The sequence below is a fragment of the Notamacropus eugenii genome, chromosome 1 (assembly GCF_028372415.1).
Source record: "Notamacropus eugenii isolate mMacEug1 chromosome 1, mMacEug1.pri_v2, whole genome shotgun sequence".
NCBI classification, from domain to species: Eukaryota; Metazoa; Chordata; class Mammalia; order Diprotodontia; family Macropodidae; genus Notamacropus; species Notamacropus eugenii.
The window spans coordinates 6,227,104-6,245,415 of record NC_092872.1 but is presented as its reverse complement, the minus strand read 5'-3'; the positions used below and the strand labels follow the sequence as shown (position 1 = coordinate 6,245,415).

At 48.7% G+C, this 18,312-nt stretch overlaps 1 protein-coding gene across 1 annotated transcript; it reads left to right on the top strand.

The window, feature by feature from the left end:
* On the top strand, positions 1-18,259 carry APEH (acylaminoacyl-peptide hydrolase). Its single transcript, XM_072650942.1, has 22 exons — positions 1-99; positions 184-316; positions 1,496-1,622; positions 2,717-2,810; positions 3,135-3,210; positions 3,407-3,564; positions 4,439-4,576; positions 4,964-5,055; positions 5,282-5,322; positions 5,702-5,823; positions 6,834-6,894; positions 10,780-10,877; positions 11,985-12,036; positions 12,755-12,843; positions 13,759-13,897; positions 15,056-15,139; positions 15,228-15,308; positions 15,705-15,793; positions 16,361-16,551; positions 16,909-17,011; positions 17,098-17,204; positions 17,424-18,259. Exons 1-22 carry the CDS (start codon positions 88-90, stop codon positions 17,527-17,529), a joined length of 2,193 nt encoding a protein of 730 aa, XP_072507043.1. The 5' UTR covers positions 1-87; the 3' UTR covers positions 17,530-18,259.
* Positions 18,260-18,312: the final 53 nt, after the last annotated feature.

The following is an 18,312-nucleotide window of genomic DNA, read 5'->3' as shown; positions in this document are numbered from 1 at the left end:
GGGCGCTGCGGAAATGCGCGCCCCAGCTCCCCGGGCACTTCCGGGCCGCGCAGCGTCCCCGCCCCCGGACGCTCGGGAGACGCCTCCATGGAGCGACAGGTACGGGCTCGGCGCCCTTCAGCTCCGGTTCGGCTGCCTCCCGCTCTGCTGCCGCGGCCTGACCCGTGTGTTCCCCCCGCGCAGGTGCTGACGAGCGAGCCGGACGAGGCCGCGGCGCTGTACCGCGCGCTGAGCCGCCACCCCGCGCTGGTCTCCGCCGGCCTGGGTGCCGAGATCACCAGCCAGTACGGTGGCAAGTACCGCACGGTGCACACAGGTGCCGCACGGGGAGGGGCAGGGAGGCCCCGAGGGGCCTGCGGGCACGTGGACGGCGCGCGATCCGGGGATCCAGGGACCCAAGGGTGCGGGGCGGGCGTGACGGCCGCGGAGAGGAAGGCGGCTGGGGGGTGTGGCCCCGGGGGACGCGGAAAACCGAGGCCGGAGATGGGGCTGGGGGTCACGGCCGTGGCGGGGCCCGGAGATCGGGCTGGGGGTCACGGCCGTGGCGGGGCCGGAGGCCGTGGGCGGGGCCGGGAGATCGGGCTGGGGGTCACGGCCGTGGCGGGGCCCGGAGATGGGGCTGGGGGTCACGGCCGTGGCGGGGCCCGGAGATCGGGCTGGGGGTCACGGCCGTGGCGGGGCCGGAGGCCGTGGGCGGGGCCGGGAGATCGGGCTGGGGGTCACGGCCGTGGCGGGGCCCGGAGATGGGGCTGGGGGTCACGGCCGTGGCGGGGCCCGGAGATCGGGCTGGGGGTCACGGCCGTGGCGGGCCCGGAGATGGGGCTGGGGGTCACGGCCGTGGCGGGGCCGGAGGCCGTGGGCGGGGCCGGGAGATCGGGCTGGGGGTCACGGCCGAGGTGGGGCCCGGAGATCGGGCTGGGGGTCACGGCCGTGGCGGGGCCCGGAGATCGGGCTGGGGGGGCTGGGGGTCACGGCTGAGGTGGGGCCCGGAGAGCGGGCTGGGGGTCACGGCCGTGGCGGGCCCGGAGATCGGGCTGGGGGTCACGGCCGAGGTGGGGCCCGGAGATCGGGCTGGGGGTCACGGCCGTGGCGGGGCCCGGAGATCGGGCTGGGGGTCACGGCCGTGGCGGGGCCCGGAGATCGGGCTGGGGGTCACGGCCGTGGCGGGCCCGGAGATCGGGCTGGGGGTCACGGCCGAGGTGGGGCCCGGAGATCGGGCTGGGGGTCACGGCCGTGGGCGGTGCCCGGGATGACCTCGTGAGCTAGGAGGACTTCCAGCCAGTTCTCCCACGTTTGGACTTGTCCGTAAAGTGGCGGCGTTGTACTGGCTGAACCTCCACGTTCTCCTTCAGCTTTAACGCTCGCGTTCAATGGCCTGGTGGCCTCTTCGGCAGGATGACGCTGCGGGGACTGGGGGGGAAAGGGCTTGGGCTGGGAGGCGGGGATGAAAAACCAGGCCGAACTGGGGCTGCAGAGTCCGGGCTTCCCCTTACAGAATGGACCCAGCGAGACCTGGATCGGATGGAGAGTATCCGGTTCTGCCGCCAGTATCTCGTGTTCCACGATGGTGGCTCTGTGGTGTTTTCTGGACCTGCGGGCAACAGCATTGAAACCAAGGGGGAGTAAGTGTTAGGGGAATAGCCCCGGTACCTCCAGCTGCAGGGATGCTTGTTCAGAGGCTCCTAATCCTACTTCTCCCAAGCCTTCGTTTCTGGGCTGCATCCATGGGATATGTCACAGTAGCCACTGGATAAGCTGGCTGATTCTACTTTCAGTATTTCCTATGGTAGGACCTGATGCATCTCAGTTTTATTGACTAAATATGTCCAACTACTTGCAGGTCTTTCTATGGGAGGTAAGGCTCCCCTCCCAGAGTTTACAGTTTATAAACTGCCACCAGGTCTAGAGAGACTCTGTGTGTCTCTCTAAAGAGAGACAGAATTTCAAAAGATAAAAGAATTAAAGAAAAATTAATGCTAAACTGTTCAGCACTGACTTTTTCCTGTTCTTTACATTTTTCCAGACCTCTCCTCATCTCCAAGAGTCTCGAAGTCATTCAAAACTGCCATTCACAAACTTTTCTGTCTCCAAGGCGCTTCCCTTCCGTCCTTGCCTTCCCTTTCTAAAACTCCTTCACACTGACTGAACTGGTTTTTGCCTTCATGGGGACCTCTAGGCCTCAACTCCTCCCTGACCTCCCATCTTGAATCCTAGGATCAAAAATATCATTGCCTTTTTTATTAGCACCCAAAACTTCATGATTCTCTTGCCTTCTTACTAATCAGTTAAGTGGTATATAAATTATAAATGTGCTAACAGTTCAGAGAAGGGAGGTAGCCTTTGATACCCAAGTAGTTGAAGGAGTTGGGATTTGAACCAAGTCTTGAAGGTTGGGTTGGATTTCAATTTTTGTTTGAGTTTATGGCTCATCGTGTTTTATCTGTGAGAAGTCCCAGCCCAACAAGAAGTTACTTTTTTAAAATCAAATGTTATTATTTTAATGAACAGAAATCTATTTTATCTCCCTCTCACTTTTCACCCCACTGAAAAAGAAAAAAAGAAAAAACAAATTCCTTGCAGCAAATAAGTATAGTCAAACAAAATTCAGGAAGAATTATTTTTTGATAAGAATTAATCCTGTGAGCTGGCAACCGCCCAACAGACAGAACTAGCTTTGGGCAGGGTCAGGAATCATCTGGTGGTGATGTTCCCACAGGCTGCTGAGCAGGGATTCCCCCTCAGGAGCACTGAAGGCTGTGCTGCGAAAGACTGGGAGTTCAAAGACTGGGGAAGAGAAACAGTTCCTGGAGGCAAGTCTTGTCATAGGAGCTTGGTTACACTGGGTGTGGTTCTGTAGGGCCTGTTGGCAGGACGTGGCTTTATCTTTGACAAGGTGGAGGGTTCTCTTTGAGGGCCAGAGTGAGGGAAAATCTAATAGATAAGACATGTAAGGGCAGGAGGTGGTCCTGGGGATCTTCCCTTTTTCATAGAAAATGACTAAGCCAGGCAAAAAAACCAAACCAAACAACCGTAAAACCAGAGAGTGATTTTGCTGCTTTTGGAGAGGAAATGGACTGATAGATGTAGTAGATGGAGGAGAGCTAGCTGAGACTTTCACACTGTCTTCACCTCAGGTTTGGGCAAAGAACTGTAAGCTGAAGAATATCAACTTAACAGCGCTGGAGAAGCATGGGATTGTGTATGAGGATGGTGAGATTCCGTAAGAGTGATAATGCTAACAATGACTCACACTAATGTACTACTTGATTGCTATAAATTGGAAGTCAGCCTTATCCAGAGCCTGGAGAAAGGGCTGGAAAGCAGCCACCCATAAGGGGAGAGAGGGATGGGGAATCACTGTAACACCCAGGCAAGATTCAGGCACTTTTGTTCTCCTCCTTCCTAGATTGTTTCGGGTGCCTGTCCTGGTCACACTCAGAGAGCCACCTTCTCTATGTGGCTGAGAAGAAACGTCCCAAGACAGAATCTTTCTTCCAGACCAAAGCCTTGGAGTTCAGTGATGAAGAGACAGCCAAGCCAAAGAAACAGGACCAAGCAGTCAAGGTACAGACTGGTTTTTGCCCTAATCCTTTGTAATTACATTTCCTTGGCTTAAAGGGAAGCCATCTTAGTCCATCTTTGCTGTAGCCATAATCAGTGTGTAGTATGATAACTTTAAGACAGTGGTTAGGAAGGGATTGATGCAGTTTGAGAGGTTCAGGGACCCATCAAGGACTGAAGTACAGGAGAGGGTTGTTTGGAATGAATTCACGTACTCAAGCATTCTTTTAGTCAAGTTGGCAAAGATTTATTTTAACACCAATATGGCTGGCAGACCTCTTTAGGGAACTTGCAACCTAACAGGAATGATGCTGAAGCTTATATAGGAAAAGTACTAGATTATCTGGCAAATATGTTAACATACAACCTTAGTTACAGGTGTCATTCACTACTGCAAACCAGGAGTAGGGTTCCTAAGGGGTGTATTTTTGGTCTGTTATGTCTGTAGCAAGATAGCTTTGAGAGTTGATATCTGTAGCTTGACCTCTGGATTGTATATGATCACTGGGAATCAATACATGATAATTCTATGATTATAAAATTGTCCTGTTTTTATAAGAGAGTTTCTTCAGAGGTCAGCTTGTTCTTGCGAGGGGGAAAGATAGTTTGTTTTCATTGGGCCCACTCATGAGTAATTGCTAGGTATAGTGCCCTTGGGCTGGGAAGAAAACTATCAGAGATAGTGTTTTGAGGCTAGGGAAAAATGTGATCTTGAAATTGGGGTCCAAGCACAAGCCCCCAAGCACCTCATCAGGATCACTTGGAAAACCTGAGTGGGGTTGAGGGTATAGAATATCTGATCAAAACTAGTTTGAGAGATCTTTTTTGTGGTTTCTGGGTTTTGTGAGTGTTTGGTGTTTTGGTTTTTTTTTTTCAGGGGGATCAGTATATATTTCATGAAGACTGGGGAGAAAATTTGGTTTCCAAAAGCATCCCTGTCCTGTGTGTTCTGGATATTGAAAGTGGGAACATCTCAGTGTTAGAGGGAGTCCCAGAGAATGTCTCCCCTGGACAGGTCAGCATAGCTTTCTCTTATTTCTGACCAAGACAAAGGAACAGTTCTTCTGAGGATGGTCATCTGAGTGTTTAGAAACAAGACCCATTCAGCGATAAAATCTTGGAGTTTTTCAATGAATCCTGAATAGGACATTCTCTCTAATGTGACCCCTGAAGCAGGCACTGACCCCGTACTTTGACCCCTAAGTGTTGATGAGATGTAAAATCCCGTGTGTGCGTGCGTGCATGCATGTGCATGTGTGTGTGTGTGTGTGTGTGTGTGTGTGTGTGTGTGTGAGTGACAAACCTCAGTGAATCTTGGCTTCTTGAGGACTCTTCTAGTTCTGACCACGCTTCCCCTGGCCAGTTACTGGGTGCTCTGAGTTTGGTTTTATGTGTCACATAGGCATTCTGGTCTCCTGGTGACACTGGTGTGGTGTTTGTGGGCTGGTGGCATGAGCCTTTCCGACTAGGAGTGCGTTTTTGTACCAACCGCAGGTGAGAAGAATGGGAACAGATTGATTGGGCAAGACTGGTCTAACTTCTCCTTGTGCTTCCTGTATTTGACTTGGCTACTTGCTCTGAACTGGAAGGGTCCTGGGTCTTTCTGTACTCTTGTGGTTGCCTGTCAGCTTTCTTCCAATGTATTTTTAAGGGGGTGAAGGAATAATGGGGATAGGAAGGCTCTAGTCTGGGGCACTGAGACTTTCTCTGGTGGTTCCAGGTCGGCACTATTCTATGTAGACCTCACCGGTGGCAGATGTGGTAAGTGACCCATTTCTTGTGTCCTACTTGTGCCCTAACTTTCTTAGGTCCTACCAGCACAGATTCCTTTCTTTTTTAAAATCTGAACCCCTAAACAGAATGGGAAATGAGGATTTTACTATTAGAGACCTTTCACACAATTCTTAAAAGCATTGTTAGTAATGTGATTCAAAGGCTAAACCATACGCACAAAACATGCTGCTCATTTTGGTAGCAACAGATCAATATAAAAACCAAACATGTCACAATTACCCAACCATCTCCATCTTTTAAATTTTGTTCTAGTGGTTGAAGGTTTGGAGTCCAATGTTCTTTCCATTCTTTCCTTCTTTCCATGGTCTGGGATGTGCCCTTTCTCACACCTCATTTCTTGTTACAGAGCTCCTCTCGGAAGACTCCATGGCTGTGTGTTCTCCCCGGCTGAGTCCAGACCAGTGTCGTATCATCTATTTGCGGTATACAAACCTCAGTCCCCATCAACAGTGCAGCCAATTGTGCTTGGTGAGTCTAGAGCAAGCCTGCCATCGAGTATTCTAGGATTGAGCTGAAGGAGTCGGCTAATGGACTTGACAGGCTTGCCTCTCCTCTTTAGAGACTATGTGAGCATCTCTTGTGTCTGCTTATCCCTGCTGGTGAACAAGCAGCTAGAGGTAGTGGTGGGTTATTGAGTTCTGCAAAATCCAGGCTCAGTCTTAGCAGCTGAGCACAGTTGGCATTATTCTACTATATTAATATATGTCCTTGTTGTTTTTCCTCTTAGAATGTAAACTCCTTGTGACTAGGAATTGTTTCATTTATTATATTTGTATCTGTAGCGCCTAGGACATTGCCTGTGCTTAATCAGTGTCAGTGGATTGATTTGGCATGTGTTTCTCTTTGAATTGGAGGTACACCCCTCAGTAATGGAGGCAAACTAGTGCAGAGCAAAGATTCTTATCTGCTGGGTTAGGGAGCTCTCACTAAATCACACTCAGCAGTTTGGGGTTCTGTCTTTATTTGGGTGCTTAGAAAGTGATCTCATAACATAGGTCTGCTTCCCTGGAAAGCATCTATAAGCCTGTGTTAACATCTTATCTGGGTTGTTGTGGTGTTTGTCCTTCATTCTCAAAGAGGACCATAACATCAAGAGGATGACAGGACTTGCAGTTGACTTTGATTTGAGTGAGGGAGGGCTGTGCAAGGTCACCAGCCTCACTTTCTTCTCCTGAGCCATCTGGGTCCAATGGCCTGATATTCATCAGGAGGACTGGAGATGACCCAGGATGCATCTGGGTACAGTAGGAAAGCTCTGTCTAGATTGTAGGCAGGCAACTGCTGTTAGAGACAGTCAGGATTCCTTCCCTGTCACTGACAAAGACCTGAGGCCTTTCTGAGTCAGGTTAAGAGTTGGACTCTGATCTCTCATGGGACAGACTCTCTGAGGCCCAGGGGGAATTGGGCTGGTAGCCCATTTGTGTTGATATGTGAAATTTCGTCAGCTGAGATGTGACCATTTTCACACTTTCTTTCAGTATGACTGGTACACGAAGGTCACCTCAGTCGTGGTGGACGTTGTGCCCCGACAGTTGGAAGGTGAGATGCTGATGACTTGTAATTACTTGTTTGAGGGTTGTAATTTATGGGGTACAACTATCTGGCCAGCCCCTCTGCTGTAGTTTTGATGACAGGGCATGTTTGATGATCTTGGGTTAGCTACTAGTCATAATTTCTCTGTCAGTCTTTGACAAATCTCTGTCATTCTTTTACCTCCACTGACCTATTTTTTGTCAGGAATTGGACAGGATTGAGGCTTTCCTACTCCCCTCTCACGATCCCTTGAGGGAGAAGAAACAAAGGCCCCAACAGCTGTGTTATCACAGCTGCTCTCAGCAAAAGCACAGTTAACAGAGATGCAACTTTCCAGCTTGTTCCTGCAACACAAATTGGTGGCACTAAGACTTTATAATTAGATTCTTACAGATTAGGAACATTCCTAGGGACAGGAACGGATTTGCCCAAGGTCACACAAGTAGTAAGGACCACAGCCCACATGCAGACCTCAGATCTCTTGGTTTTACAGCCAATATCATTTCCATTATACCGTGCTGCCTTTCAGGACCTGAGTTCCTTTCAGCACAAACGCTATGCTAGGTTCTGAGGCTCCAAAGACAAACTAAATGGCCCTGCCCCAGCAAGCTTACATTCTCTGGAAAGAGTGCCCAAGGTAAATATCAAACAAGGTAACTTGAAAAGGCCAAGATCACTAATATCTTTAAGGGTTCGAGGAAGTCTTTTTTAAGGGCTGACACTGGCTGACAAAAGAGAAGTTTCCAAAAAACTTTGCATTCCAGGAAGAAAGAAGAACCTGTGGGAAAGGCCAATCAGGAAATGGCACATTCAGTGTGTGGAATGGCAGCAGTTCATTTTAGTTGGAACCGAGAATGCCTGCAGGGGAGTAATGAGACATCAGGCTGGAAAAAGTGGGGTTGGAATCAGATTGGAGAGGCGCATTCAGACTTGGCTGCACTGAAATGAATGGTATTAGCATGGCAGCCCCCACCTGGAGATGCAGTGAGACTCACTGAGGCAGAGCCAGTAGGCAGCTCTAGGTTGTGGATGCCAAAGTCTCCCCCTTGTTAAGGACGGTCCTTGGAAACCTTTGTGTTTTGGGAACACTGCCAAGGTGCTTATTGTTACCAAGGGGGAGCTGGGTAGAGCAGTGTTATAGGTCATTTCCTGCCAGGTATGAACCCTGGAGGCTTGTTCTTTTCTGCAGCATTGCATACTGCTTGAGGAGGGATTAGCCTTTCAGCCATTGGCTTTGGTTGCCTTATCGGCTAGCTTTTTAAGGAAACATGTTCTAATTGGAATATCTAATAGGAAACTAGTCATTTTACAGGCCTTGAATGGTACACCTTCCATCTTCCTCCATCTCCCTTGGGAGAGAGGTTGGCATGGTCTTTACCTCGATATTCCAGTGACCATTGTAGCCACCTCAGGGGAGTGTTGTGTGTCACTGTCCTTGTCAGGAAGATCTCTTCACCAGTTTGTTGGGTAGGGCCCTATTTCTACCTGTCAGCTCTGACCTTATGCTAGAACTTACCTGCCAACCTGCATCAAATTTCTGTGGGGACTTGATGAGTTTTCAGAGCCCAGACGGACCTGGGTTGCATCCTGGACACTTCCTACTTCTGTGCTTAACCTTTAAGTCTCAGTTTCCCCATTTGTAAAGTGAAAGATTGGTATTGGCTCCTCCCTCGAAAGGTTATCGTGAGGAAAGTAACCAGCAAACATCAAAGCTCTGCAGAAACATAGATTGCTGTTGTCTCCTAACTGCAAGGGAGCTCACAAATAGCTGCCGCTGTACGGCCATCTGATCGAGGGTGGGGAATGTACAGAGAATGCTCACCCTTCACAACAGGACTACATGGAGGACACTAACTAGCCTTTCCTGTTAAGGCTCTCACCTTCTGGTTTGGGGGTGTAGTTTAGCTCTAAATTGAAAGATTGCCTTTTCAGCTGGAAAGAAGACCCTTTTCTGGCTTTATCATTTCACGCTATGTTGAGTTGTCCTCTCCTAGAAAAGTGATTTGGAAGTCTGTAACCGAGTAATGACCTCGATACCTAGAGTTAGCAGTAGGGTTAATCAGGCCTAGACCCAGCTGGGCCTGAGCAGCCTTTACTGTTGTTGGGACTAGAAATAGCCCTGCTTCTAGGGGAAGAAGCATACATTAGGATGAAGCTTTGCAGGGCTTGGGGCCTTGATACCCTTTGGATGAAAGACCTGCCTTGAGAGTCTTGTTGGGTTGGTAAATCCTCCTTTTTGAGACTGAGAACGACTGTGAGTCTGTAATATGAGGCTTCTCTAGCAGCCTGAAACTCCTCCTCTACAGAAAAGGATCCCCCACCCCTCCCCCCAGCTGGATTGGTGCCTTTCCCTCCATCTTGCAACACTAGCACCAGGTAGTCCTGATCAGCCACTTGTTTCCTCTGCCCAAAGATCAGCAGGCAGTGGGCAGTGGGCAGCATTCAGCTTTCTTGGCATGATGTCAGAATTACTTAGGAGATTTGGGTCTTAGGTCAACACCTTAAGTATCTTCTGTATGTAGATAAAGCCATTGGCACTAGACCTAAATATATGTACCCCACACACAGAGGGATAGATCCTGTACCTATGATTTCACAGGTGAGGAAGGAATAAGCATTTATTAAGCACCTACTGTGTGCCACGCACTGTGTTAAGTACTTCATCAATAGTATCTCCTTTGATCCTCACAACAACCTTGTGAAGGAATGCTATCATTATCCCTATTCGGTAATCGAAGAAACTGAGGCAGGCAGGGTTAGGTGATTTGCCAGGTTAAACAGCGAGTCTGTATCAGAGGCCAGATATGAAACAGCCCAGTATTCTCTACCCACTGCGCCACCTAGCTGCTTCTCTTACACACACGTATTGTATGTACGCTAAATACCATCTTACATATAGACTCAAGCCCTATCTTGCTTATGGCCCATATGTTAGGATATCCTAAATCACTTTAAGAAGGCTTTTAGGATTACTGTGCATCTTAGGCATTGAGAATTAAGCGGTTCCTGTGTGCCAGGTGCCTTTTGTAACCTAGCTGAACAGCACAGATGTAGTGGAGTCCGTGATAATAGCACTCACTCATCGAATGCTTTAAGACTTGCCAAAGGCTTTCTGCAGAAATATTAATATCCCCACTTTACAGATGAGGAAATATGTGCCCTCAGTTACACTGTTAGGAAGTATGTAAATTCCAAATATAGAAACATTGGCAAATAATTATGATTTAAGTTTTATGTTATAGGATGCCCCGCAGACTTTTATATATATATATATATTAGGCTCTATTTCATGCCCAGATTTCTGTGCAGTTATTTTAATAGGATTATTTCTTAACTATCCTGGAATCCAGGTATGTCTTAGTGCCAGTTTTACAGATGAGAAAACTGAAACCCCAAGCTTTTAAAGGGGTAAACCTATCAGAATTCAGGCCAACAGGAAGCTTCTTTCTCTAAGCAAACTCCAAAGCTGCCCACACTTCTTTTATGTGCTAATCAATGAATATATTCCACTTAGATTTTGATAGTTTTCAGCCAGATTTCTAAATGTTTGAAGACCTTTTTCCTGGGCCACAGTGAGCCCTCCTTCCCCTCACCCAGGGATTAATTCCAGCCCCAAATGGTCTTTCTCATTTTCATCTGGCAGGACCACCTGTTTTCCACATTCACCTCCTCAGTCAGACTTGATTCCAAAGATACATAGTAGAAACAGAACTCACTTCCTTGTCCTCGTGTCTTTTTCATTCTTTTCTGTCTCTAAGTGACCCTTGTTCTCCATTTCTGAGTCTCAAGCTTCCTTCTCAGAGGCCAAAATTTTTATTCTTTGGGTGGTGAAAAAGTTGTTAAGTCTTGTGTTTTCTAAGATTCTACTAAAGATCTGATTCTGTTCCTTAGATCACTTTTCTGGAATATATTGTAGCCTGTTGCCTTTGGGATGTTGGTCAGCTGATAGTCAGAGAGTTGTCTTTGATTCTGGCCTGCGGAGCCGACAGGTGAGGAGAATGGGCACCTCTTGCCACAAGAATACATTTAGTACTGGGCAACATTCTGTACTTGGAAATGGCATGTCTTGTCCTTCCTGGGCCCCTTGAAATTCTGGTTTACCTCCCTGGACAGTTTACACAAGACTTGAGGCTCCTCCCCAGGAAATGAAGCCAGGCCAAACATGTCCTCTTACCTTCTTCACAGAAGGAGATGCCCCTCCCTGAGTTGGGCATTTTATGGCATGCATGCCAAAGGTGGCATATTTAGTGATTTTGAGTGGCAGAGCTAGGACAAAATTGTCTCTGCTCTCCTTGCAAAATTTCTTTTTCCCTTTTAGTTGACTCTCAACTAATCCTTGCCCAGGTCTTGAATGACAATTGAGTCATTCTCAGCTAACACTTTTTAAGTTGTGATCTGTCTCAGAGGGTTTGGGATTTTTAGAGGGAAAGAGAAAGGAGTCCGTCTTTCGCCCTCCCCTTCTGTCCCTGAATTCCCAGTGTTAGGGCTTAGGAGGATGTTTCCCTAGGATGTCCCACATAGCTGACTTCTGGGTAGACAGAAGGAGGGTGTAAACAGTGAGACAGCAGTCAGCTTCCTACCTCTCTCAAACTATCTTTTCTAAAAAGCTGCCAACGCTTCCCATAGCACATATCTCATTCCTCTCTGGGTTTTCTGCCCCTAGGCAATGATGATAATGGTAGGATTCAAGAGGAGAACTTGTGTTCTCCCAAGACAGTCAGAAGGAGGCAGAGGATCTAGGGCTACTTAACACTCACATTTTTAGATGGTAAGAGGCCCAAAGAAGTGAAACAGCTTGCCCATGTTACACAGGTAGGAGGTACCAGAGCTGACATGTAAACCAAGGCCTCCCAAATCCAAATCCAGGATTCTCTTCACAAGCACTGAGCTTTGTCTCTTAGATTTCAGCATCTAGGTACAAAAAGGCAACTGCCCATTTGGAGACAATGAAAGCTATTGAAGTGAACCATGGAGGTTGTATCCTTTTAGACCACTGGGAACAAGAGAAATGCAAAACCTCATTGGAAAAAGTACTCACTTGGAGTGGAGCTAATGCTCTAACCTGGGACTATCCTTTTTTCCCCTTTCTCCTACAGGATCTGTTTGCAGTGAATACCCAAACAGGCAGTGTGACCTCCCTAACATTTGGTATGTCGTGGCAAAAGAATGTGTTAGCTCAGTGCCCTTCAAAAACTTGAGAGCTCAGAATCACCATGATCCCTTGGCAGCATATTCTGATATCCCATGGGGCAAGGGATGAGAGCTGCTCCAGCAGGTGCCGGGCTTTCTTCATATGCCCTGCAACAGCTCTGCAAGCCTATTTTTGGGGGGGGCAAATCAGCCTTCATGTGTAATAGTCAGCATTTTCTAGAATTAGTATTTTTATTTCTCAGTTTACAAAAATCTCTATTCTCTCCTTTCCATCTACCTCCCATTGAAGAAAGAAAAGGAAGTAGTATAGCCAAGCAAAACAAATTTCCCAAATGGCCGTGTCCAAAAATAGCTCTCATTGAACACCTGTGTATCCCCAACCCTGTGCTAGCAAATTGAATTGTTGAATGCAAGTGTGAGATCTGGTCTCTGACTTAATGCATTCACAGTCTGTTTGGAAAAACCAGTGAACACAAGAAAAACAGCTAACAATATCTGACAAAATGATTAAGTATTAAGTTATTTAATACAGACTCTATGCTTGGGGTTGGAGACACTGGCATGGTGCTGAGGGCAGGGAGAGTATCAGTGTGCGTAGAACTCAGCACATTTGAAGGGTCTGTTTAGTAGGACCTAACTTTGTTCAGTGAATAGGGGAGTGGTGAGGCATTTGTATCTAAAAGAGATCCTCAGCACCCTATCTGCTGCATTCTAGGGTTGCCTTTGGGAAGCTGGAGGCTGCTCACAATTGACCAAGACCTCATGCTAGTTCAGTTTTCCACTCCCAACCAACCACCAAGCTTGGTAAGTACTTTAAATGCCTTTGAAATGGAAAAAAACAGGGTCACATCTCTCTCTCTCAATTTTCACCTCTTTTTGATTTCTCCATTAAGAGTGGCAAGAAATGCTTGGATAGGCCCAGTAGGTTTTAATAATACCCATCCAGGACTGTGAGTTGAGAGAGCCATATAATCCTATTTTCAGACCAAAAAGAGATAGGAACAGTTTTTCTTGATCAAAGAAAACTCACCCCTGACACAGGAATGAGAGAAGGTATGGGCCTGGCAGAAGAGGATGGCATGGACCTCCTTCCTTTCAGAACAAAAGCCGGAGGTTGCAGATGTGGTCAGTTTCACTTAACTGAACGATGATGGTTGTTTCAGATGCATTGAGTCCGAGATGCCTCCAGCTTGAAATGCCTAAAAGGTGGTTGGGAATATGGGATGAAGTGCAGGAGGAAGACTGGGGCTGGGTGGATAGAGACCCCTGAGTTGGATTGTCAGGTCCCAGGTCTGTTCTCTAGTATATGTTGAAGTTGTTAGTCACACTCTGTATTTTGACCTTGCGGCTCAAACCAAGGCTTAGTTGAAGAGAAAGGCATGCCTCAGCAAGGCCCTTTGACCTGGTTATGAAACGTCTGTTCCATGCTCACCGCCCATCCCCCACCAATTCATTTCTAACTTGACAAGTCAAAGATGAGTCATCAGTTTGGCTTTGGTGATCTGACTGAGTAGTGCATTGTAAAGTTGAAGTTCTACATTTTACTCAGCATTGTGTCCTTACGCTGAGTCACCATAGAACAAACACATTTTCCTTCCTCTGATCCAATGGTAAATTTTAAGAGACTTCAAAATGCATTTTTTTAAAAGAAAGAAAATGGTGTGAAGAAGCCAGTTAAAACCAGCAGGTTCTTCTATAATAGGTTTCTCTCCTTGGTAGAAAGTGGGGTTCCTGCCTCCCTCAGGGAAGGAACAAGAGGTCCTCTGGGTAACCCTGGAAGAGGCAGAGACCATCCCAGAAATCACTTGGTCCATCCGTGTCCTGACACCTCCTCCTGAGCAAGAGAACCCAAAGTACCGTGAGTGTGAACAGGAGTCATCCAGAGATGGGAGTCAGGGGACCCTAGTACTGGGGATGGCCCCAGGGATGGGGCAGCATTCCAGTGGAGGGATCGATCCCCTGAGAAGGGGAAAAGTTCATTCCTCCAAATTCCATGAAACGACAGGCCCTTCCACACACACAATGACCCTCCTTTGGGTAGATTCTACCTTGCTGTTCTCATATGCCACAGACAAAATCCCTGGGAATGTTTGGAGTTTGCAGTTTCAGCGCAGTGTAACATTAGTAACTATCTTCAGATTTTGCCTCATAACTTCGTTACTTTTGTATGGCCATTATTGTAATAGTGTTGGAATTTCAGTCAGTTGTAACTTTACAAGGTTACCATTTGACTTGATATGAGCTGGTATCAGTAGTGCTTTCGACTCACAGACCGTGGGCCATTGTAGAACACGGAATGTTAAGAGATCTTTTAGTCCAACCCCCTCACTTTTCCAGGTGGGAGAACTGAAGGCCAGAGTGAGGAGTAACTCAGATTTTCTTCTGTCCAAGGTCTCACAAGGGCTGCTCAGTTCTAACTATCATGGGCCCAAGTGTCAGGAAACTGCAGGCCAGATAGGTGAGGCACTCAGCATGGCAGAGGTCAAGGAGTGAAGGACAGGGAAAGCAGCAAGGTGAAATTGTTCACGACATCCCCTGTGGCAGTCGGCCTCTGCATGCAGGCCGGTGGTGACTGCAGCTGCTCCCGAGCTCGAACTCTTGGGCTGGGGAGGGACAGGAAGGGCCTGGCCCTTGATAGCATCACACCCACGTACTCAGGCTCCAGAAAATATTGGCTCCAAGTCGGGACTAGAGCCATGGGCTCTGAAAAGAAGATGGTGGGGAAGGCCCCTACCTCACATTTACCTTCTTCCCTGTCTCTCTGGGAGAGCAGGCCCAGCTTCCAGCCCACCCCGTGGACATGTTGGCAGCCCTTGTCAGGCTCCTGTTCCCTGGGGTTCTCCCCAGCAGTCAGCAAGACTGTGTGGGCCCTCTTCTCCGAGTCCTTCTCCAAGAATCCATGGTGTTCCCTTTAGTGGAAGCCTTTCTCTTGGCCAGGCAAATTCATGATTTCTAAGAAAATCCTTTGAAATACTGAGACCTCTCCAGCTGACTGTCCTGGTTTTTTCCCTTGTAGCTGGCCTTGACTTTGAAGTGATCCTGCTTCAGCCCCACAGCACAGCTGAGAAGTCCAAGATCCCACTTGTGGTCATGCCCCACGGTAGGCTTTCCACTCTCCCAGTCTGCCACTCCCCAACCTATCCTTCCCTTTGGAGCTCCTCCCAACCTAATTTCACCTTGCCTTGTAGGGGGACCCCATTCGTCCTTTGTAGCAAGCTGGATGCTCTTTCCCGCTGTTCTCTGTAAGATGGGCTTTGCTGTCCTGCTTGGTGAGTGAGGGCCTGGGGGAAGCATTACCTGAGGGCACCTGCCAGGATTTGGGGGGGGGGGGGCCACTCTGGCAAGGTGATAGTGAGCATCTCTGGCTGGAACATCACTGACTTCTAGCAGAAATGGAGCTTATCCAAACTGCCCTGGAAACAGCAGAGTTAACCCATGTCCTCTGGCTCCAAACCTGGTACTTTTTTTACACTACATGGTGTTACATTTGTCTGATTGTAAATTCTAAGCTGCTAACGCTTATGAAAAAAATCAGATTTATTTGCATAAGCAGCATAAGGAACTTGAGGGGAAAAATAATCCCCCCCAGATGTGCAGACCCCTTCTGTGCAGTGTAGACAGGGGTATTGCCCTGGTCACTTTCCACTCTCTCTTTCCATTTGCAGTGAACTATCGAGGTTCCATAGGCTTTGGGCAAGATAACGTCTATTCCCTCCCTGGAAATGTGGGAGACCAAGATGTGAAAGATGTTCAGGTACAGGATGAGCAGAGAGGTCCCTTTGTACAGTTCCCACTGTAGGGAATGAAAAACTGGTTCCTTACCCCTGAGATCATCACAGCTTGGGACTTGTGGTCTGCCCCAAGACCCAGCTACAGACTGTTTCTTTTTGCTGTGGCCATGCCACTCATGGGCAGAAAACAAGGACCCACCTGACATTTCAGTGCCTGTGAACCCACATAGTCCCAGTCACCCTAACCAGGCAGTCAGAGGCCCGCTCCTTGGACGCTTGTTTCACAGGCCCCCAGCAGTGCCCAAGGCCTGCAGTCTGCCAGGTATCTCTCAGAGCCCTCTGCTGCATCATCCAGGTTCCCAGTGTAGCCACTGGACTGTTGACCAACAGCCTATTCCTGCTGCAGTGATTTGTTCGCTTTTCCTCTGTCCACAGGGAATGGCAGGTTGTGTCCTTTGGTCACAGGCTTGCCAGGGCCTAGCAGAAATGCCCTTGCCTTGATCCTTTCCCTCTGGGCTGTAACCCTTCTCATGGAAGAGGAGAAAGCCCAGAGAAGACTTGCCAAAGCTCCTCCTTCTCTGCTCTTGCAGTTTGCAGTGGAACAGGTCCTGCAGGAGGAGGAGTTTGACAGGGGGCGAGTGGCACTCATGGGTGGATCCCATGGGGGCTTCCTATCTTGCCACCTGATTGGGCAGTATCCAGATACCTACAGTGCCTGTATAGCTAGGAATCCTGTCATCAATGTGGCATCCTTGTTCTGCTCCAGTGACATTCCTGACTGGTGAGTGTGTCTTGTACTGGAGGTGGGTAGGGGAGAGCAGGGAGCTAACCCTAACCCCGTGCCCTCCCCTGACCTTTTCTGTTTACCCCCTTCTCACGGTGCATCTGACAGGCCAGGGTAAACATGCCTGAGAGGGAGCTCCCCTGGGCCTCAGACCCATCCCAATGGCATCTGCTAGAGGGTTTTCAGGCTCCATCTTACCCTAGGAGGAAAATTAACCAGGGAGTGATTTCTCTGGACCATCCCCATGAAGTTAGTATATGGTTGAAGGAAAAGACCAGCTGGCATCATTCCATCTTTCTCTCCCTCTGCTCTGTGAGTGGGGCAAGTGCAGTCCTCAGTCTGGCCTCTCCACAGGTGCATGGTAGAAGCAGGCTTTCTCTATACTACTGAATGCCTCCCTGACCCCACCACCTGGGCAGAGATGCTGAACAAATCGCCAATCAAGTATGCTTCTCAGGTGCAGTATCTCCTGCCTTCCCACAGCCCCTTCACCAGGAGAGGCTGAAGCACAAGCAAAAGCACTCTCCCTCTTCTCCTCTCCAGGTGAAGACACCCCTTCTCCTCATGCTTGGCCAAGAAGACAAACGGGTTCCTTACAAACAGGGCATGGAGTTTTATCGGGCTCTTGTAGCCAGGAAGGTCCCTGTGCGGTAAGTCATAGCACCTAGATTGCCTCCTCTCAGGGAACTAACTGCTGAAGAGAAAAGCAGTTGGCTCAGCAGGGCTTGCATATGGTGGGCTAGGGAAGGCTGCCAATCAGGTCAGGAACCTGGAGGGTATCAGGAGCCTCAGAGTCCCAAGTTAAGTTATAAGCAGCCTAGCCAAGGAGGAAGGAGGGATGGATCTGTGAGATATCCTTTGTTCTCCAGGTTCTTGCTGTATCCTAAGAGCAACCACTCACTCTCTGAGGTGGAAGTAGAGTCTGACAGCTTCATGAATACCGTCCTATGGCTGCAGACACACCTGGAATGCTGAGGAGTCAGGGCCCCTGCCTGTTTATCCCTGATCTTCCTCTCTTACCCCATGCTGTGATAACACAATCCTGACATTTCCGTTTGCCAAGCTGTCTTAACAAGGAATTCATAATGATCTAAAGAGGGGGGTCCTGAATATAGCCCCAGGCTTTGTACAGTGTGGCCCTTCAGGGTCTACACCCCTTCCGAGGCTAGAGGGAGATGGGAGAAGAACGCCCACATTCCCTAACCAGCCTTCTTAGAAGGAGAGCCACGGAGCAGGCCAAGTCCTTCAGGTGAGCAGTGAGGAGCCATCTGTGCCTCTCACCCATGATTCTGCAGTGTGGGCCAGTCCAGTCTGATTCCACCTTGGAGGGCAGTGGGGGTGCAAAGGGGTGCGTCTTGATGTCCAATGGCTAACCGGCAAAGTTGCTCTTTGAGGTTGAGTTTGGACATTTTCTGCAAGTCCCTTCAGTATTATCAAAACCTACTGTTCCCAGGGCTGGGCTCAGTGCAAAGCCCTTGTCTTGGTGCTTTTTAAGAGACAAGTAAGAAAAAAGAGCATTTGGCCCATTTCCTCATCTGCTAAATGAAAGGTTGAACAAAATGTTCTGGATGCCATCTAGCTAATTCCTGTGCCCCATGACTGACTCTCGCTGGCCCCCAAGACTCGGTACGAAGCCCATTGTGGGCCATAGATCCTGACAGTGCTCGGCAGAGGTCTGCACCAATAAACATGACCCTGGTGAGAAGATGGGTTTCTTGGCTTCTTTTCTTGTGAGAGCAGTAGGAGCCCTCTTCCTTC